The 22,544-nt window shown below is 42.9% G+C and overlaps 2 protein-coding genes and 1 long non-coding RNA gene across 3 annotated transcripts in view; 1 reads left to right on the forward strand and 2 right to left on the reverse strand.

Moving 5' to 3' along the window:
• Positions 1-2,092: 2,092 nt before the first annotated feature.
• LOC133151004 (C-type lectin domain family 4 member F-like) lies at positions 2,093-6,003 on the reverse strand. The gene is made up of 7 exons (XM_061273742.1): positions 5,844-6,003; positions 5,348-5,437; positions 4,647-4,748; positions 3,070-4,563; positions 2,852-2,994; positions 2,650-2,759; positions 2,093-2,473 (listed from the first exon to the last, which is right to left on the reverse strand). Exons 2-7 carry the CDS (start codon positions 5,418-5,420, stop codon positions 2,338-2,340), a joined length of 2,058 nt encoding a protein of 685 aa, XP_061129726.1. The 5' UTR covers positions 5,421-5,437; positions 5,844-6,003; the 3' UTR covers positions 2,093-2,337.
• Positions 6,004-10,690: 4,687 nt separating this feature from the next.
• Positions 10,691-11,704, reverse strand: LOC133153117 (uncharacterized). Its single transcript, XR_009714261.1, has 2 exons — positions 10,969-11,704; positions 10,691-10,878 (listed from the first exon to the last, which is right to left on the reverse strand). It is a non-coding gene; the product is annotated as an uncharacterized LOC133153117 (long non-coding RNA).
• A 3,638-nt stretch (positions 11,705-15,342) lies between these two features.
• The window catches only part of fat4 (FAT atypical cadherin 4), an 80,582-nt gene continuing 73,380 nt past the window's right edge, over positions 15,343-22,544 (forward strand). Inside the window, exon 1 of the mRNA XM_061273619.1 lies at positions 15,343-20,818. Within this exon, the coding sequence (XP_061129603.1) occupies positions 15,737-20,818 (5,082 nt within the window). The 5' untranslated portion in view covers positions 15,343-15,736. The remainder of the gene's footprint in view (positions 20,819-22,544) is intronic.

Below are 22,544 nucleotides of genomic sequence, written 5' to 3' on the forward strand. Positions count from 1 at the left end.
AACACATGGTGGTGCTAGAATTCAGTTTCAAAGTTACAAAGTACCATTTACAGAAACAAATTATGTGGATATTTTCATGTTACGTTACCTTGATTACCCTCTCGCTAGTTTTGTTTGTTTTGACTGAACAAAAATTAGATTGCATCAGCATAAAGACTCAGGTTGGCTTTTTCCAAAACTGCTAAAGTGCCTAGTCAGGTGCCGGAACAACACGGTCTCTAATCCTAGTGAAAAATGTAATTGTGTATACTCATTCATTGCAGTGCATGAGTTTTTGAGCAAATTGGTAGTTTTTGTTTTTTCACTTTTTTAAATGATGGCTACACAAATATGTTTGAGCCCAAATCACAAATTTAACTCGATGAGTGTTGGCTTCTTGACACTTCTTTAAACCTTCAGGCAGAAAACCATGATACAGTAGGAAGAATGCAACGGGAGTGGATGAGCCTATTTGGCTAGAAAAAAAGGAAATACTAAACTTCATCAGGGATTCATCCAGCCTTGTCTTTTACTTTTTTTTTTTACCGCTGGATATAAAATATGGAACATCTGCTTTCTATTTTCAATCCCTTGCGATAATATGACCTGTTTGCACTTTTGACTGACAGACTGATGAACGCTGGCAACGTGTTTAATTGGCACCTTCTTTAGCAACACCGCTATTTACGCCCTTCCACATCACCATAATTGATCTGGTCGCGAGGCAGCAGCATCGACGTTGCAGTCGAATTGTGTAATTTAATCCCGAATGAGACCTCCCCCCCTCATGCTAACACAGCACTGCTTCTAAAATTAGGAATTGGACGCCCACATAGTTGTTTGTGCATTTTTGCGTTGTGGATTTTTATTTTCAAAGTCTGTCTCACTCAACCTCTGTGACACACATAGGTGGCTAAAGTACTCAAACTGTACTTAGAAGTACAGATGCTTGAGTTTAAAAAAGAAAAACAACTGTCTATGAACTGATTCAATCCCTTAAAGTTACTAAAGTGGAAAAAATATCTTGAACTGAGTGTTGTTATAAATTCTGCCAAATTTAAATGATTGGAAAAAACCTGAGTATACAAAAAGAGGCATCAAAATGGGAAAACAAATCACGACATTTTCTTCTTTTGATAATTTGTATGTCCATTGAATGGGATAAAACCACGCCCCATTTAACTTATACTCAAATAGCACAAGTCTTTCTAATATCTATGTTTGAGCTGCAAAAATTGATACATTTAAAACCTTTGGTGAATATAACCCACATAGTCGTCGCTCGGCTTTTCATGCCCTGAAAGTGCTCGTCACCCGCTACCAAGCAAGCCACCAGAGGCTAAGTAGGAGAAATATCGTTCTCAGTTGTGTCATCGTCAATTATATTCCCTGGTTCTTGTTGCTCCATGTGTTTTTTACAAGTTATAAATCCATAAATTCTTAATTAATTGGTCAAACAAGATTTCCATCAGGGTTGACTTTGTCTCATCGTATCTACATTGTGTTCTTCATCCGTTGATATAAAAAAGTAACAATGAAGTATGGAGTTGAAAATATAGGATGTACAGATACCTGTTTTTAAATGTATGGACTAAAATTAAGTGGGAACCCTTCCAAAAAGTCCTAAAAAAGATATACTTAAGGTTGTAACAAATGATTTGTATTTTGTTACTTCGCACCACTGGCGTTATCTCATTGACTGCTGTGTCAGGTCCGTATGCGTTCCCTCCTCCATGCCTGCCTTGCCTGCCCAGCAACTCGGGATTGATGGCAGACAGAGGTCAGCACATAATCGCCACTGATGAATATGGAGGAGGCGTGCTGCCTTTTTGCGCTTTGCACTGAGCAGTACCCCCCCCCCCCCCAAAAAAGATAAGGAGCCCTCCTCCACTGTGTCCTCAGGGACCCACTGACTCTCACCTCAAGGTTGGAGATAGAAGGTGGTTGTGTGGGTGTGACGCTTTGAATTGCACTTAATGAGAAGGCTCAGTCCAATTATTGGTTGACAGCCACCGCACCCAAAATGACCCTCATGGGAGAACATTTTGAACCGTCACCATCCAACCATACTGGTCCCCTTTTGCCCTGGAAGAAAGAACGGCCCTTGCTGCTGTTCAAAATTTAACCAGTCCTTGTATATATTTATTTACATGAATGGTAAATAGAATATGAGTCTGTGAAGCCTTTGACGAGAGTGCCCAAACAAATACAGCTTTTCATTTTCACATGGAAATCATTAAAATAGGACTGAAATAATCAAACGAGCTAAGAAAGTGTGTCTGAAGCAATTCAACATAAAAGATGTGCAGTGTCACCAGGTATCCGTTAAGTCTAACAGGTTAAGGCTAAGTATCGTCATCAGTTCTCACAAATCCATCGTTGTTCAAGGGAACAGCTGTCATCGTTCCAGGCTCCAAACGATAGAAATGATTTGCCCTGGATTTCACCACAGTCCTGGTTCCGGAAGTTGTTAGGCTGGCCATTCTGCCAGAATCTGTCACCCAGAACATAACCTCAATTTCCGACATTAACGAAACGCTTCTATCCGGCCATATATGTACATGTTGCATCACATTGCACCCTCTTTTACTTCTCCAAACCTTCTTCAAACTAAGTGAAACCTGGAAGTGAGAACTTTGCTGGGAAATGTTGACATGTTCTAAAACTTACGCTATAGTGAGGTTGGTCCCATCCACCCAAATCCACGTTCCCTCCTTGATATGATCACTCAGACCAATCCATGCGTGCAGGGCATGCCCCAATAAACCATTAAGGAATGTCTGTTTGGGAAGACAACAAGCAAACCACCTTTGTGTAGCACAGGAGCTAAGTGAATGAACGCCTCATTGACATTGGAGTCTGTTGGTCATACCTGTTCCTCTCTGTTGTTGATGACAACCAAATCGCCTCCTCTGTTGATGCAGTCCTGTCTGCTTTCAGCCCAGCTCTTACTCAAGGTTGACAAAAAGTAACAGTTGCTAGCAAACTTCTTCCAACCGACCCCACAGAGCATGGCTACAGAATGTAAACAAAATGGAGAGATTAATGACGCCATCAGGCCATCACTGGACCGGTGTCCAAAGTACTTACTACTCATCTTGGTGGTCATCTTGTCCACTGTCTTCTGAAGCGCGTACTTTTGTGTCTCCAGGCTGCTTTGATTTATGCGGAGCTGCTCGTTTTCAACACGTACAGTGTTGCAGTCACCGTGAGTTTTTGGTCTTTGCAGCAGACTGTTCCTGATCTGACACATCCTACTATTTATGCTCAGCACTGTGTAATTTCTTTCCAGTCGGTCCCTGTCAGCCTCCAGCAAAGTATAATCTCTCTGTAAATGGTCTCTGTCCTTTTTAATATCGTTGTAGATGGACTTTACCACATCTCTCTCAGCAGCCATTCTGGTTTTATTGGTCATTAGTATTTGTGTCTCGTGAGCCAGGGATGCGTAGCGGTTCTGTAACTCATCTTTCTCGCTTCCCAATGAGGAGTAACTGCGTACTAGCCGATCTTTCTCGCTTTTCAGATCATTAAAGCGGGACATGCACTGATCTCTTTCAGTTGCCAATGTGGTTTTACTTGTCAGGAGGATCTGTTTCTCTTTACCGAGTGAATTGTAGCTGGTTTGTAACAGCTCCTTTTCTTTTAGAAGGGATTCATAACTGGCCCGTAACTGGTCTTTCTGGCTTCTCACTGAAGAGTAATTGCGTTGTAACTGATCTTTCTCATTTTTCAGACTGTCCAAGCGAGACCCCAACAGATCTCTTTCAGCGGACAAGGTGGTTTTACTCGCCTGAAGGTGATCTTTCTCTTGAACCAGGGAGTCATAACTGACCTGTAACAGGTCTTTGTCCTTCCTCAGTGAAGACTGACTGCGTTGCAACTGGTCTTTCTCATTTTTTAAATTTTCAAAGCGCGATTTGAAGTCATCTCTTTCTGCAGTCACATTTGTTTTATTAGTGACCAAAAGCTCTCTCTCTGTCATGAGGAAGTTGTAACCGGTCTGTAACTCATCTTTCTCTTTAACAAGAGATTCATAAGTGGTCTGTAATTGGTCTTTCTCCTTTTCTAGTTTGTTGAGGTGGGACTTCAACTCAGCCCTTTCAGCAGCCACAGGAGTTCGAAAACCTTCCTGCTCTTTAACGAGGGAATTGTAGCTGGTTTGTAACTGGTCTTTCTGCTGAACGAGGGATCTATAACTAGCCCATAACTGGTCTTTGTCTGTCCTCAGAGCACTATTTAGGGTATGTAACACAGCATTCTCTCTATTTAGGAGACTGTAATTGGTCTGCAACTTATCATGCTCCTGCTTCACACTCTGGAAATTGGCCCTCAACTCATCTCTTTCGTCAGTCAAAACCATTTTGCTGCCGAGAAGGTGATCTCTGTCTGATACCAAAGAATCGTAGTTGGTCTGCAACTGGTCTTTGTCTGTTGTCAGGTTTTTCAACATCACCTCAAGCGTGTTTGTATAGACATGGGCTCTGTCAGTGGGAGAGCTATTCTTGTAGAGATGGTGATCTGTCTCTTGAGTCTGGTGGTTGGATTTAGCTTGGCTCTCTGTTGAAAAACCAGGCAATACCTCATCTGTGAAAATAGATTCAAAGTGTTGAAATCAGTGAAAACAATGTCCCTTACAGTCATGCTTGGACATATTGAGGGTGACGTACAGTTGATAAATTGCCCAATGTTACCGGCCAGTAGGACAGCGCACAGCAAACCAAGACACACAGTGATGCATCTGGATGACTTTTGTCTTTGTTGAAAGTTCACTGAATTAATTGAAAGGAAACATATTGTGAGTTTACACCGCGTCACGGACGGAAATGGAGCTGGGCGGCCAAATGCAGCTTAGACCAGGGTTTATTGAGGGAAAAGGTAGTTGGAAGGGAGGATGAGGGGAACAAACCAACAAAACCGACAAACTAACATAACTTAACGGCGACAGAATGACAGGGGTAACTGACAGACCAACTTGGAGAGCAAAAGACAAACCGACGAGACTGCAGGCGAGAGGCGAGAACAATACGAGTGAGGGGAGTGAGGGGCAGACAGGACTTGAATACACGACAGGTAACATTGATTGTGAGGTAACACAAGAACGAACAGAAACCATGGTAACATATACACATAAGAAAACAACCAGGGACGAGTCGTGACACACCGAGATTGGACTATTGTTAAATCTTTCTCACTAAATATAGATAAATAAAATAAATAAAATAAATAAAATAAATAAAATAAATAAAATAAATAAAATAAATAAAATAAATAATTACTTAATTACATAAATAAAGATAAAATACAACATAAATAAATAAAGAAATACTATGTTGAACTGATTAATTTGTTGATTATTATTGTACATTACCTTCAGTGACGAGCCCCTGCATCGTTAAATTCTTTGTTAAATAGCCGCATTCATCAAGTTCCATAGAATCCATGTTAATCTGTATTTTTTCTAGTTCAAAAAGGAGAAATCCATAGATTGGTACAAAAAAGAATGTAGTCAGTTGTCACAGTTTTCAAACAGTACTGACTGATTTTGTGATAATGGTATGATATTACTATTACTATTTAGTGACCATTGTAAAAAAAAGGGTTGTAAACATTTAAAAATATAATAAAACCAATCAGTTTATTTAGCCTGCAAATTAAGACATATTTAATTTTACTTACTAACCCTAACCCTCCCTAAAAAAATAAACCTTCACTTTTAAACGCAATAGTTTTTTATGCAACAATATATTTATTAATGTTGCTGTTTCCTACTATTTCTTGTTTCACAATTACGGATTTGACACTTCATGTTTTACAATAGCTAATTTATGTCAGTGTACCATGATAAAGCCATGAAACGTCCTTACCTTCGATCCGTCTTGATAGAAAACTAGAAAGTTTTAGAGGTTCTGCTTTTACATGAAATCAGTAAGATTTTTTTTCTTTGCACCACAGGAATTAGGAGTTTATCTGGGCTCTGATTGGCTGGATATGAAAACATTTATATTGACTGTCCACAACAGTCCATGTAACTATGGTTCAATGACTTCTGGTCATCATTTATAAGAAACAGTTCCTTTTTCCTTTCTTGACTCGATCAAGTCTTTCACTTCCCTTTTTACCACACTTCCAATCTTTGCTCAGGTCAAGTGGAAAAAAAGTAAAAAGGACTTGTTTCCCACGGATGAGGTACCATAGTTAGCTTTAACACTCAACGTGTTACTCAAAGTCTATTATTTATTTTCAACAGTGAAGACAGAAACTTTGAAAGAAACTCAAGATTCAGCAATAAAAAAAGATTTTGCAATAAAATCTACATTCTAGTACAAAAATTACAATAGCCAAGGTTCCTCTGAAATACTAATACTCTAGTCTACACTGTTTACGTATCCGTCCCACAGACCATAGTTTGCTCATGTCTGGTGTAGAACATTGAGTGCGTTTGGAAATTACCGTTTTTTCCCATGTATAATGCGCCCCATGTATAATACGCACCCTGAAAATGGCATGTCGATGCTGGAAAAAAGCCTGTACCCATGTATAACACGCACCCAAATTTTGACTCCTGCTTAAGTCCGTAAACGTAAAATTATTTCAGAAAAAAGATCGTCTTTGGGAACAACCGGATGTTATTCTGCCGGTCAGTATTACTGCGCATGCGCTAGCAAACTCAATAGCGAAGAAATGTTTCGGATTTGTGTAGGGTACATTGTGACAGCAAACGAGCAGGTGATCGAGCAAGCGTCTGATACGAGAGCATTGTGTTCGTAAGGAGCGTGTTTGAAGTGAACAGCAGAGAAGAAAGCGCATCTGTAATGGCGGCCTCCGTATGATATCCGGATAATAAAAAAAATAAAAAAAATTGTACCTATGTATAATGCGCACCCCAGATTTTAGGACAATAAATTGGTTAAATTTTGCGCATTATACATGGAAAAAACGGTAAATGAATGGGATCACACACTTTCAGAGCCGAACAGGAGTGTCAGAGTGAATTTTCAAACAGGCCCAAAATGAAGTGAGAGTGCGAAGACAAATGGAGTCCAATAAGCTTTGAGTGTGGTGTTGAGATTTAACAGCCGGCTGTGTGGATCCTGGCAAAAAGACAAATAGGATTAAGTCACAGTTCATTACCAGATAGTGGAAGAAGTAGAATGTTTTAAATGCGGCAAAATGAACCTCACTCCAGCACAGTAAATCAAAAGTGGATCAAGGAGGAAACAGGCGTCGTGTTTTGAGTCGGACTTCAATCATCCCTCGACTGCAAACAGCCAACATGATTTAGTTTTCTTTTCAGGCCGCAATTAGACGCAGAAACATGTTCAGAGAAATATTCAAGTCTGAAGAAGATGGTTAAATGTTCCCTTTGCAACTAGGCTGATGATGTCCGTATCATTTCTATGCACAATTGTATTGATGAAGTACAAGAGGGATCCTCTTAGCGGCAGTCTTATTTTATCCCCAAATTTGATATATTGTATAAAAGCTAGGTGGGTATAAAGGAAATACCAAGCATTTGTGCGGGGAAATGACAAATAATGAAGATGCATAGATAGCTAGGTATTCTTACTCCTTCAAATTACACAAGACGCAAAAAAAAACATTTTTGCATAGCAGTTTGTGAGTCTAAATTTGCATTGTGACCTCACCCAAACACATTGAAATGCAAGAATGAGAATCGCAGATCTTTAAGCTATGCCACGAATTGAACGGTGAGAGACGGTTCAAAAAGCTCTGATTGGCTGGACATGATCAAGACAACTTAGAACATTGTAGTATATTATACTGAATATATTTAATGTTCTGCATCTTGATTTTGACTTTTGAGAGCGGCGTAATAAATGTTTTCAACATCTCCGTTCCTGTAATCAGTTTCTGTCTCTTGATTTTCATTTGAAATCTGTTGGCTATCTACTTCTTCTGAGTTTATATTTAAAAGTTTTGGATAGCAGCACTACTGAATATTTTTTTTTTAGCTGCTACGGGTCTGTTTGTCCCCTCAAAATAGTGTGTTGTGTTTTTATAGCATAATAAAAAAATCTATTGTCATAATAAAGGCTGTTTTATACATACCACAATAACAATATATATCATGACATAATGATAGTCTTCTCAAATCTGAATATGGTAAATAACTGTTTGATTTTCTATTTCCCAAACTCAGTTTTTTCATCACACGCTGCTACTACGACTAAGGCTTTGGAAAACGCTAAACTGAAGGAGGACCCATAGAGTGCTGTTAGGACTCATAAAGGTTCTACGTGTTGTGATGATCATGTGACTCATGCGTCGTTAGCCTCCACACACCAAGGCTTTGTTCCCCACATTCCTCCACTTTGATTGACACCTGTGGTCACTGAGTCACAGGTACAGGCCTGGTCTTAACATTCCCGCCACCTGCAGTCTCCAACACCCTCCAACACCCCCGCTCAGCTGGCTTCACAAAGAGGCTGTGATGGTTAACAATGCAACAGTTTCAAGTCAGTGAACCAAATCTGGTTTGAGTCTTTTGTGTTTCTAGCGAGTCTGCACCCTCAAGTCAGTGAACCAAATCATCTGAGTCTGCAGTTTTTGTGTTAAATCTCCGTACTTGAGTCAGTAACCCAATTTAACAGAATCTTTTCGAGTTCTGGGAGCCCACTTGCATGAATATGTTGCCTGATTGAATTGAATCATTTGAGTCATCCATGATTCTTGTAACTTTGCTAAATCGAGTCAGTAAAGTAAATTTTTGGAGTCGGTAGTGTTTCTGGTGAGTCAGCTACTTCAAGCCAGTTTCCTGAGTCAACTGAATCAGTGGTGTTGAGGATGTTAACTCGAGTCAGTCACATGATTACACTGAATCATCGGGGTTTCCGGTAAATTCGCTAACTTGAGTCATTCACCCAAATCAACAAAATCATTTGAGTCTTTGGGGTTTGTAGGTGTGTCCACTAGTTGGTCAGTTTTCTGATTCAACTGAATCAACGGAGTCAGCAGTGTTTCTTGCGACTCCACTAACTCTAGTCAGTCACCTCATTCAAGTGAATCATCTGATTTCGCTATGTTTCAAATAAGTCCACTTACACAGATCAGTATACCAAATTAGACTTAGCTAATTTACCTTGTGTATCGTGATCTCATCAAGACCACAATTGTTTTAAGTCACGATGAGTCTAGTCATCTAAGGTAACTGTTCAATGCCCAAGTCTCACACCCGAATTCTTAATATTTGAATCATGGATGTAAATATTTGTGGTGCTGAATCCTTAGTTTGATCCAGTTACTTAATTGCTCCCCACTAAAATTATTCGGCCCCGACGTCTGTTAGCTTGGATTCTGCTGCCAAAGTAAGTGAACATGATTTCCACACTCCCACAATTACAGAGCTGGGAGACATAGCCAGATAGGTTTCTCTTCAACCAGGTCATGCACAGTCTACAACGTTTGGATTCCCAAGACAGGTTCAACAAGGGGCGTCCATTAGCTTTGCAAATACACAGCATCATCGGCAAAGATCTCACGTGTTGGAGAAAGTCAAAATTATCATGAAATGCGCTGACTAACTTATTCAACTAATCATAACGATATGATTGGTTGAATGAGGCGGCAGGTGGTGATGGAGGTGGGTGGCACAGCAGTAACCTGAGGGCAGCCTTGGTTCTCAAAGCGGCCCCACCAAGCACTCCATCTGACTCATGATGAGACTGCCTCAAGGAGATCAAACACTAATCTCTCGCTCATCACGGAGGCCGTTGTTCCCCGACTATGTGATCATGTTTTGGCCTAAACAACCCCCGTAAGCCTCTCTTTTAATTATCCCAAAACACACTGACAGTTACCACAGCACAGTTTTCTCCTGAGTCATTTCATTGAGCGGCGGCCGACTGTTTCGGCTTCTGGCCTAAAGGCTTCCCTCCACGATGGCCCTGAACTGGACTGACAGAGGAATCATGTTGGTGGGCGGGCGAGAACACAATTTCAAATATCCAAGGTCGTTATTTTATCGGAGGTGGCTGAATAGATTACGTGTATGTCCCATGATGAGCAGGAGTGCAAAGGCTTGAATAGATAAACTGTGTGACTAAAAATTGTTGGTTCCTTCTGGGGAAGCCAACACCTTCAGCGTCTAAAAGTTTTAATACATTGGTTTTAGTGTACAATTGTATTGCCCAACTTCACAAGCAAGGAAACCTTTGTTCTAATTTTTGTTTTGTTTTGTGTTGAGGTTCAGATACTGTATTTTCCGCACTATAAGGCGCACTGGATTAAAAGGCGCACCTTCAATGAATGGCCCATTTTAAAACTTTGTTCATATATAAGGCGCACCGGATTATAAGGCGCATAGAATAAATAACTCAACGTTGCTCAAATGTTAATACAATCACAGCACAGTAACACTCGAAATTGTGAAAACAATAACAATATATCAATAACTCAACGTTGCTCAAACGTTAATATCACACAACACACAAAATAAACACGTAAAGCTTACTTTAATAAATTAGTCCTCATCCATAAATCCGTATTTATCCATATATAAGGTGCACTGGATTGTAAGGCGCACTGCCGGCTTTTGAGAAAATTTGAGGTTTTTAGGTGCGCATTATAGTGCGGTAAATACGGTACTAATAATGAGGGCCACAGTTTCCGAGCAAGTCAATCAATCAATCAGAGTTTATTTCTGCACGAATAATTCTCCTTCTCTCGTACAAAGAATTTGTATTTTTGCCACCTCCTGCTGTTTGTAGCAGATGTTTGAACCATTCCCTCCACGTGATCCTCAATTGTTAAAATCACTCGCATGTCCTCCGGCGTCGCACATCACGTGTATGAAACGGCGACCCCAGGTTATAACGAGTGCTTCAACGTGGAGAGAGCGCCTTCTGCGTCAGCCAAGCGTGGCGCATCGATCCGAAAAAGCTGGAAGACAAAAGATGAAACGTGATCATGCCATCCTGATGGCATAGATACTGTAAGAGCGATGTTGCGACGAAGCGGGACACTTAATACCTTATCATGCTTGGCGGAGGGGGACATTCATCCCTGGGAATGCAGGAGTGATAAAAGTGGATTTATGGCCCATTACGAACGCTGCAGGCACACACCGTTGAAACATTATTTGCTTTTCATTGTTCATACATACAGTAGGTTGCCAGCTCGTTTCGACTCCTATACACTTTTGTGCAGGAGAGTAATTTAACCTTTAACTTAAAAATGAAGTGCACCTAATTATGATTGGTTATGTCTCATCTTAATAAAAGGGAAAGGCAGTGAAAGCAAGAGAGTTTCCAGTCAGTGTCCAGTGGCAACACCTTCCCTGTCTTTGAAAAACTTTACCCACAAAGTCTTGCTAAAGTAGGGCTGACGTCAGTGAAGTCACTTGAGACTGATCTGGATTCGAGTACAATTTGAGTCGTGGGAGTTCATGCCCTGAACGGGGATGGAATTGGTACAGTCCTGTTCACTCGTTCAATTTACTCTAGAGTCTCCCTGTCTGTACTTTTTACTTATTTATCTCAATGTAGACATTATATGAAGATTACAAAAGGACATTCAGGAGAATTCCAATCTGAATTCTTTGGATGATAGAGAGATGAACTTCACAGGCCTTGAGATTCCATGTTAAGTCTTCTTGGGAGTGAGGTATCAAACTGGAAAACACAAAACGGAACAAGGCAGCAGCAGCACATGGTCTCCTCAGGGTTCCATTAAAAAGTCAAAATGAAGAGCTACTAAACTCCAGAGTGGAAAGCATGCAAAACAGATTAGTTAAGTGTTGCAAACTGCACAAATCGCGACCTCGGTAGAATGACCCCCCCCTCATCCCCAATCTTCTTTCCTAATGGAGCAGAGTGTGAAGGTTCTGTCAGAGCTTATAAGGAGATGGACGTTTTCTTTCAAAGCGAGTCTCCCCACAAGAAGGCTTTTTCCAAACATAGCTTGAGGCTCGAGTGCAGATTCTGATTTATGCTTCCTTTCGACGCTTCACAATCAACAAGGGATTCGATACCGTAAACGCATCTGATGTTGAGTTTGACTTAATGCGTGCCTCAGGGATTCGCCTGCACCTCTACTTACCATTCGTGACACACGATCGCTAGATTGAGCGAGTCCACTCGTAAGGTTGAAGGTTTCCCTTTGGCCCCAAGTCAGAAATTTTCTTTTACATGTATATTTAATGGCACGACGGTTGCACTTTGACAGCGATTATCTTGACAAACATGACATGGTAATTGCGGCACCGGAGAAGATGTTTACAATTTGACAGCTGAGTGTAAAGAAATGATTTACATGCTTACAAGCCATCTATTTTCAGTAATGCATGTTTGTATTTCTGGGAAGTGTCCTAGGAGCTTTGACGATGAGGATCTTCAAACCTTTGGGAATTATTGTTAAACAAGCACACTGATGGTTCATTATCAGCCATCTATATACAGCCTTTATATCCTGTCTCTATATCTCCTCTCGGATTGTTTGTCCCTTGATCATCTTTCTCTCCGTCATATTTCCAGTCGTCATTTGTCCATTCATAAATAAGACCTTTGAAATTCAACTTAAAAGTTAAAAGCAAATATAAGCTTACTATCATAAAACATCCTAATCTATTTCAAATCATCTGTCTGTTCCAATGTTGTCTTTGTATCTGTCCCTCTGTCCATCAGAAGAGGATACTTATGTGATCATTAGCAAAAAGGCATATTTTAAAAACTTAACAGTGCGGTCCAGTCACGACCTTCTTTGATTTAATTACGTCCAACATTCATTACTTCAAACTGTACAAAGACCGAAATGCAAACGGAAATGATGACGCTGCAAGCGAGGATATTTAAAACAATGCAACCATGACACCTATCGGTCGTGGTTGGTATTACACTCAGAGCATTCTCGTTACGGTACATAAGTCTAAAAACTTAACTATTATGTCATGTTGAAATGTTTCTAACCAATTTACAGACTCTTTACAATGAATTATATCTTTACTTGTAATTGATCTATTAAAGAAAAAACACTGTTAAAAATACTTGTAAATTTGGTTGAATCAATGAATGAAAGATGTACAATATACATAGAATCATATTTTTAAGTTAATATTTTATAAATTAATTCATTTGAAATAAAATACATTCACTGTATGTTATTTTTTTCTATCAATGACGAATCGGCCAGTAAGGCAATATTAGTGTTATTATTATTGTCATGATTGTATCATTTATTTATTTATTTATTAGATTGTTGATAATCCCGCTTTTCAGGTTCATTTTCATACTGTACAAAACATTAAATAAGAACATAAATGGAAAAGGATATTTTGATAATTTATTTAGCCTTTAAAATGAACAGTACTGTTAAAATAGACCTTCTTGGCACTTGAGTTAGGAAGCTTGAGCTATGCCGTTATAATTTAGGTTGGGAAAATAAACACAATTACAAAAATCACGACACACACACACACACACACACACACACACACACACACGCACGCACGCACACACACACACACACACACACACACACACACACACACACACACACACACACACACACACACACACACACACACACACACACACACACACACACACACAAAAGCACATTTAGAAAACCAAAACAAATATATAAAAGAAAAAACTATTTATAAATAAATGAGGGCCATATGAGCACATTTTGGTAGCACCGCTGATCAGTGATAAATATCAATCATTGAAGAATTGGTCTCCATAACCTTCCGAGTGTGCAAAGACAGATTGACTGCTTACCAAAGTTACAACTTTAAAGGAAAAAACGACTAAAATAGGTCTGCACTCTTGTCTGGAAAAGATTTTTAGACTTTATTTACAGACCTGTTCCATCTGTTTTTATCGTTGATCCAACTTGTGGTCGGGGACCATCTATTTGTGTCTTTATTACTGCTTAATCATGTGTATTTGGATCCTCGTTTCACTTGTTGGACCATCAATGCCATTGTTAATCCTTTTCTTGGATTCATTTTTATTATTTGTTCCCTAATGTTTCAAGGTTTTTTTTCCTGTTCCTGACCTGTCCATTTGAGTCTTTTTTTTCCTGTTCTCATGGACTGTTTGTGAAGGCTGTTTACTGATGTTGTCCTAAAATGATGCTTATTCCAAATAAAACAACACAAGCAGTCACTCCAGCAAAAGTGACCTGCCTTCCTGCTTGCGAGCTGGCCGTCTTAGTATCCGGCTAATTCTCATCACGTGTCCTGTGGGACATAATCTGCTTTGACGCTCTCTCCGTCATGTCTCTCTTCTTGCCCGTTTCAGTTCATCCTTAATTCAATTACTGGAGTTGACTCATGTCCTACTTTGCATCCAGATAGAAAGTGAGCTATCTCAACGCAGCATTAAAAACATTGCTAGCATTAGTACTAATTAGTGTTAGTACTACTAACACTACTAGCATTGGTAACTTTAGTAACCTTAGTAACAGCAGTAACTGAGAGCATAAGTCATAACACTGAATTGTTATTTATATTTTTTCTTTTTTTTAATTTGATCTCATTTGTACTCATTATTCATTTGTTAATCCTGTTCCTGGACAATTCGTCTTTTTTACATTTGTTCCTGTTCCTTCACCGTTCATTTATTTGTTCTTGTTTTTAATTGCACGTTCACTTTGAGATCAATTTATTAGCAATGTGACATACATTTAAATGTAATGTTTTTAGTTTTCAATTTTTTTTACATTTTGATCATTAATAAAAACACGTTTTCACCTTGATTTACAATTTTTTTTATACTTGAAATACATACATCTCCATCTGATTTGACTGTTGCTGTAGCACGTTGTAACCGCTTAGTGGTGCTATTGATCCATTTTTACAAGTGCCCCATGATCATCAAAATCTGTGTTTGTCATGGAAAATGTACTTTATTGTTGGCGTAAAAAACAACAAAAAAAGAATAATTAAATAATAAAAAAATTTTTTTACAGATGGATGGTTTTAAGCTGTTACATCAAATTAACCAACCAATCACGTCGTTTTTCTTTGCACATGGTAATTGCATTTAAAAAAAGTATTTTCATATTGTAAATGGTTAAAATGTGTGATTATTAGCTAAATTTTTATCTTTGTTTCCTGCTTTAATCTTTTGAAAAGTTGCTTATTTTGTGTTTTGTGAGTTTCAAAACACTTTACACTTTTAAAAGGCGTAATAATGAGTTATATGAGGGGTGTAATAACCACCGTGCAGCATGATTGACAGCTCCTGCAGTAGCAAGAACAGCGCGTGTGTGCGTGCGTTTATACGTGAGCGCGTTAGTGCGCGTGTGCATGTAACAATGGAAAGTGACGGAGGCGGTGCGAGCGCGCTCAGCTCCGTCCAATAGGATTGTCGCTGGGAGGGAGCTTGCCCCGACTCCAGCTTTGTTCTAACTTTTTCTAGTGTGACTTTGCCGAGTAGCGGCGCAATGTTGAGTGCAAGCGCAAGTGGTCCGTTATTCTTTTCCCTCCAGGGCAGTGCGCCGCTCCTCGCTCCTCTGGTCCACCTTTACGCACGGATACTTTGAGTGACATTTTGACGCGCCTTTTTGGAGGGGATAAACGTAAGAGGGAGGTGGGGAACTTTCTTGTATGTTGCAGGAATGCTTTTCACCATCCCGTGGATGTTGCATTGATGAGGAGCACACATCACTGCAGGAGTTGAGTGCTCAAAAGGACATCACCACTGAAAGTTAAGTTTCCACTTTCCTCGAGTTTGGATTATAATAATGGTCTAGTGTGGATGCTTCAAGCTGCACCGGGCTGGCTGACCTGACCATGGCGCGGCTTCACTCACTCCTGCTGCTGCTGTGGACTCTGTCACGCTACTCGGCGTCCATGCAAGTCCGCCAAGAGTTCCGCGTGCTGGAGGAGCAGCCCGCGGGGACCTACGTGGGTCAGATAGAGACCCGCGCTGGTTTCACGTATCGCTTCAGCGAGAGCCACAGACTTTTCGCCATCAACGGCAGCACTGGGGTGATTTCCACTTCGTCGGTGGTGGACAGGGAGCTGCTGCAGAGCGATGTCATCAACGTGGTGGTGCTCTCCAGCCAGCCGACCTACCCCACGGAAGTCAGGATCGTGGTGTTGGATATTAACGACAACGCACCTGTGTTCCCGGATGCATCCATCATGGTGTCCTTCAAGGAGGATGCCAGCAGCGGCCGCCAGGTCATCCTTGACACAGCCACCGACTCTGACATTGGGAGTAATGGCGTGGACCACACCACTTATAAAATCGTGAAGGGCAACCAACAGAGGAAATTCCGCTTGGATATTACTGTCAATCCCAGTGGTGAGGGAGCATTCTTGCACCTGGTGTCGACAGGGGGCCTGGACCGAGAGCTCACGCCCTCCTACCAGCTCCTGATCGAAGTGGAGGACAAGGGGGACCCTAAGAAATTTGGCTATCTCCAGGTGAACGTCACCATCCAGGATATTAACGACAACCCGCCTGTGTTTGAGCGTGAACAGTACCAAGCGAGTGTGTTTGAGGACGCCGCTGTCGGCTCCAGCGTCCTGCAGATCACTGCGTCCGATCAAGACGACGGGACCAATGCGGAGATCAGGTACTTCCTAGACGAGGGCACCCCCTTCCAAATCGACCCCAAAGATGGTACCGTTATCATAAGGCAAAGTTTGGATTACGAAAGTAAGAAGGAGTATTCGTTGACAATTCACGCGGTGGACAGTGGGGCGCCTTCGTTGTCTGGTAGGACGGAGGCCACCGTCAAATTGTTGGACGTGAACGATAATGATCCTGTGGTAAAATTCAGATACTTCCCCACCACGTCCAAGTTTGCATCTGTCGATGAAAATGCACAAATTGGCACAGTTGTAGCGCTGCTCACAGTGTCCGATTCCGACTCCCCCGCTGCTAATGGAAACATCTCTGTGTCCATCCTAGGTGGTAATGAGCAAAGGCACTTTGACGTGCACAAGTCCCCTGTGCCTAATCTGAGTTTGATCAAAGTGGCCAGCGTGTTGGACAGGGAGCGAATTTCCTCGTACAACCTAACTGTGTCAGTGTCGGACAATGGCAAGCCGCTGGCGCGCTCGTCTTTTGCTAGTCTTGTAATATTCGTCAATGACATCAATGACCACCCGCCGATATTCCAGGAGGCGCTGTACAGAGTTGATATCAGCGAAGATATCCCCAAAGGCAGCTACATAAAAGGGGTCTCTGCAACAGATGGCGACTCCGGGCAGAATGCCAACCTGCGCTACTCGCTGGTGTCTGGAAACGCTTTGGGCTGGTTCTCCATCAGCGAAAACAGCGGACTTGTTACCAGCTCCGCTTTGTTGGATAGGGAAGTTGCATCCCAAGTTGTGCTCAACATTAGCGCCAAAGACCAGGGGCTGCAGCCCAGGATTTCCTACACTAAACTCATTGTGAGCATCACTGATGTGAATGATCAAGTGCCCACATTCACACAGAGTATGTATCACGTTTCCTTGGTGGAGCATGCCCCCGCTGGCACTGAGCTGCTCGTGCTTTCAGCCTCCGATGACGACCTGGGCGAGAACGGGACAGTCCGTTTCTCATTCGATAGCGAAACGGCGCCTGGCATTCGCGAGCTGTTTCGCCTGGACGCCGCGTCGGGGCGTTTGAGCACAGCCGCAGAGCTAGACAGAGAAGATGAGGCCTCCTACTTGCTCCACATCCAAGCAGCAGACACAGGCACGCCCCCGTTGCACTCTGTTGGAAAAGTCAACATCACCCTGAGGGATATCAATGACAACAGGCCCGTTTTTTACCCTGTGCAGTATTTTGCAAATGTGAAAGAGAACGAGCCCCCGGGGACTTACGCCACTGTGGTTTCCGCCTCAGACCCTGACTTGGGAAACAACGGCACAGTTAAATACATCATAACGGCAGGCGACACCTCCAAATTTCACATTAACAGCAACACAGGTAAAATCACCACGCTGGCATCGTTGGATAGAGAAGTGAAAACCACTTATCAGCTGCAGGTGACGGCTGCAGATGGCGGTGGGCTGCGCTCGCACGCCCACGCTATTGTCACTGTGACTGTCATAGACACGCAAGATAATCCACCCATCTTTAGCCAGAGAGTTTACAGCTTTGTCATGTTTGAGAACGTGGGCACGGGAACTGTCATAGGGACTGTGTCGGCCACCACTCTAGATCTGAACTCTAATATTTCGTATCTTATTACCTCGGGGGACCAGAGGGGGCTTTTTGCCGTAAACGCAGCAGGTCAAATCACAGCATCCAGTCAGATAGATCGAGAAGAGCAAGGTTTCTATCACCTGAAGATCGTAGCCAGAGCAGGTGAGATCACCGGTGAAGCCTTTGTCAACATCACAGTTAAAGACTTGAATGATAATGCCCCCCACTTTATTCACTCTGTGGAGCATGTGAGCGCCGTGGAGAACTGGAGCACAGGTCACGTAATATTCCAAGCAAAGGCATCTGATCCGGATGAAGGTGCCAATGGTGTGGTGGTCTACAGCCTCAAGCAAAACCCCAGACATCTGTTTCACATTCACGAGAAGCACGGGCTCATCACCCTGACTGGACCTCTGGAGGTCACCACCTCGTCCTACGAGATCGAGGTCTTGGCGTCGGACACGGGGGTTCCCCGGCACACCTCCAGCTTGGTGCTCATGGTCAGCGTTTACGACGTCAACGACAACTCCCCTGTGTTTGGCCAGTTCTCCTACGACGTCGCCATCCTGGAGTCAGAGCGTGTCAACAGCCGCTTCTTCAAGGTGGAGGCCACCGACAAAGACTCGGGTCTCAACGGGGAGATCATGTACGACATCATTGGTGGCAACACAAGAGACGTTTTTGGCATTTTCCCAGATGGGCAACTGTACATTAAAGCAGAGCTGGACCGGGAGCTGCAGGACAGGTATAACTTAGTGCTTGTAGCGACTGACCGTGCCGTCGAACCGCTAAGTGCCACCGTCAATGTCAGCGTGACCCTAGACGACGTCAACGACAACCGCCCCCTGTTTAACAGCACCAATTACGTCTTTCACTTTGAGGAGGAGCAGGCGAGGGGCTCGCTGGTGGGCTTGGTCCACGCCGAGGATAAGGACTTTGGGCCAAACAGTGACATCAGATACTCGTTTGAGACTTCGCAGCCCAACTTTGAGCTGAACGCAATCACGGGAGAGTTGACGAGCACACTGCGATTGGACCGCGAGTCTCTCGTGAGACAACGAGGCGCCGCTGCCTTCAGCTTCGTTGTCATCTCGGCTGACCAGGGTCTCCCTAAACCCCTCAGAGACCAGGCCAAAGTTCAGGTTTACATACGAGACATCAATGACAATGCACCCAAGTTCACCAAAGACATTTACCAGGCCTCCATCTCCGAGTCGGCGCAGAACATGACCCAGCTGCTGCGCGTCTCCGCTTCTGATGTCGATGAAAACAACAATGGACTGGTCCATTACCGCATCGCTGAGGGCAATGAAGAGGGACAGTTTTCCATTGATGGCAGCTCAGGACAAATCACGTTAGTTGGCAAGTTGGATTATGAATCGACAGCTTCCTATTCTCTGAAAATAATCGCTGTTGATGCTGGCGTCGTGCCCTTATCCTCTTCCTGTATGCTTAGCGTGAAAGTACTGGATGAGAATGACAACTCCCCGACTTTCCCCAAATCTTCACTGTCTGTGGACGTGCAGGAAAACATGAGGATCGGTGAGCTGGTGGCCTCAGTGACGGCAAGTGACGCTGACTCGGGCCCAAATGCCGATATAACGTACAGCATCACCGCCACAAACAACCACGGCACGTTTAGCATCAGTCCCAACACGGGCAGCATCTTCCTGTTCAAAAAGCTTGACTACGAAACGCAGTCGTTTTATAAGCTCAACGTCACGGCCAGGGACAACGGCCGTCCCCAGCGCTCCTCTTCAGTTCCTGTGATCATTCATGTGAGGGATTTCAATGACAACCCCCCCATTTTTACCCCCGGGGACATCTTCAAATCCATCCCAGAGAATCTACCCATCTCGGCCTCGGTCATGACCATCACAGCTCACGATACGGATGCGGACATCAACGGACAGCTGGAGTACTCCATTGTTCATCAGGTCCCAAGAGGAGGCCACTTCAGCATTGACCCAATCTCCGGTCTCATCTACACCACCAAGGAGGTGGATAGGGAGTTTTCAAACTTGTTTGAATTGACAGTGAAGGCCACTGACCAAGCTGTGCCATTTGAATACAGACGTTTTGCTTTTAAAAATGTCACAATATGGGTCACGGACATCAATGACAACATCCCCACTTTTGTGTCCCAGAATGCCCTGGTGGCTGAGCCTAACATTGTAATCGGCTCCATCCTGACAACAGTTGTGGCCTCTGACCCCGACGAGGGGGAAAACGGGGAAGTCGAGTACGAGTTGGTGGAGGGCGACTCAGACACGTTCATCATGGACCGCTACAGCGGTGACATCCGCCTCGCTTCGCAGCTTGTGCCCTCTCGCCTCGTGTACACACTCACCGTGTCGGCCACCGACCACGGCAGCGAGCGCAAGACCTCCAGGACTGACATGACTATCATCCTCCAGGGCCTGGATGGCCCCGTGTTCACACAGCCCAAGTACATCACCATCCTCAAGGAGGGCCAGCCACCCGGCACCAACGTCATTTCCCTGGACGCGGCCAGTCCGAGAGCTTCCGGCGGGAAAGTGGAGTACTTCATCGTGGCGGTGCGCAGCGGTGGGAAAGCCGCAGGACGCCTCTTCACCATCGGACGCTACACCGGAGTCATACAGACGGCGGCAGAGCTCGACAGGGAGAAGGGCTCCGACCTCTACCTGGTGGACGTGTACGCCATTGAGACGGACGCCAAGCAGCCCAGAACGCAGCGAGCCGAGGTGAGTACACCACAAACATTTTTTTTATCAGCTCTATTTGTTGTGAGGGTTCATGAACTCATGCACTGCCATCTGTCTGACATATTAATGAGATCAAGACCCACACTGGAATCGGAGGAACGTGACACACACACAATCCAAATCACACACACCAAAGAGGCCACTTAATGCATTTGTCCGCTCAATTATTCACATTCTACACGCAGCTTTTTGGTTAAATATACATTTTGTTGGTCGCCGTATAAGACAACCATGTACTCTGCCATCATTAGCAGTGTCACCTTATTTCCAAATAGGGATATGACTGATGAAAAACAAGTCCCAGTAGAACAAGGGTGGGCAAACTTATGCCACATTTGATTTTTAAAAAGGACGGTTGGGGCTAACTATTTCATGGTTGAGGTATAAAAGTAAAATGCCAATGTAATAATAATAATAATAGTAAATAAAACAATAATAATAATAAAAATACAATTTTCACTTTTTTTTCATTTATTTAATTGTAATAAATATACATCATAAATAAATGAATAACACATAAGTATATTTTATTGACCAATTTAAGGATAAATGGCAAAATGAACACAAAAGACTACATACGTAACTCTTGCATGTAATTGCATGGTGTGTGTGTGTGTGTGCGTGTACACCAGTTTTACTTTTGAGCCTTGGGGTTGTTTTGGCACTGGGGGTGGTCCCGGCTGGTTTCGTGATATGACTGAGAAGTTCTCCACAGGCAATAAGTGACCATTAAAATCGGACAACCTCTTAAGCCTTGCTGAGACTGTGCCGAGGGCAAAGAGGGTGAAACCAAAGCTTTGGCCTGGTGTTTGTGTTCATGACGCACCTTTTTGAGGCAATTGTGCGTCAGAATGAGAGACGATATGAGACGATATGTTGTTGCAATGCTCTGTTTTGAATCATTGGTGATCAATCTAACAATGTGTTTATTATTGCGGTTGTAGTGTGACAGCTGGTTCTAATAGTTACTGTATTTTGCGATATGAGGGCGGTCAAAATATTAGAACCAGCTGCTGGTATGATACGGATTTATTGTCAAACCATAACTCCTCGGTGGTAGGTGACACTAATGTACCCAGCCTCGCATCCACACAGTTGTTGTTGATGTCACATCCACTAGTGCTAGCATATTACAGGCTAACATGCCTATGTGAGGGTTTGTGCATGACTTGAAATGTACAATAAAAATCAGATAAAAACATGAATATAGCTGTAATCCAGCCTTGGTTTGCTGAATGTTTTGCTTAGGCCAGTTCAGAAATATCAAGTGTTCCTTTCTTCCCTTCGCCCTAAGGCCTTCCCGCTTTGCACACTCTGGGCTCTTAATGAGACGTCATTCCCAGACTTTCAAATTGGAGGTGCTTGAACTTCATCACCCTTGCTCGGCACGCCGAGATGACTTTACCTTATCCCGGCTCATCTGACCACATTACGAGAAGCGTGAGATCCAATAAAATGTCAGAGTATGTAGTTCACATGTGGAAATGTGCTCCGAATTTTTTATTTTTTTTTGTCCCGCAGTTTTTTTTTTTTTGCAGTGTAAACCGTCCGACTTAGACTAGTGTTTTTCCAGTGCAAATGTTTATATGGCAGATACTTGCTAACAATTGGAGAGAGTGGTGGTTGTGAGTCGAGTTGAGGGGTGATGACCTTGTCGCATTTCCCTTCATTGATTGGTCACATAACGGGAGGTTGCTTGTAAACC

Source organism: Syngnathus typhle, linkage group LG1 (assembly GCF_033458585.1).
Source record: "Syngnathus typhle isolate RoL2023-S1 ecotype Sweden linkage group LG1, RoL_Styp_1.0, whole genome shotgun sequence".
Lineage (NCBI taxonomy): Eukaryota > Metazoa > Chordata > Actinopteri > Syngnathiformes > Syngnathidae > Syngnathus > Syngnathus typhle.

Coding starts and splice junctions, on each gene's coding strand:
- LOC133151004 (XM_061273742.1), bottom strand. CDS start 5,420: ATGGATTCTATGGAACTTGATGAATGCGGCTATTTAACAAAGAATTTA. Junction 2,760..2,851: donor TCAACAACAGAGAGGAACAG/GTATGACCAACA, acceptor CTTCCCAAACAG/ACATTCCTTAATGGTTTATT. Junction 2,474..2,649: donor GGGACCAACCTCACTATAGC/GTAAGTTTTAGA, acceptor TCTGGGTGACAG/ATTCTGGCAGAATGGCCAGC.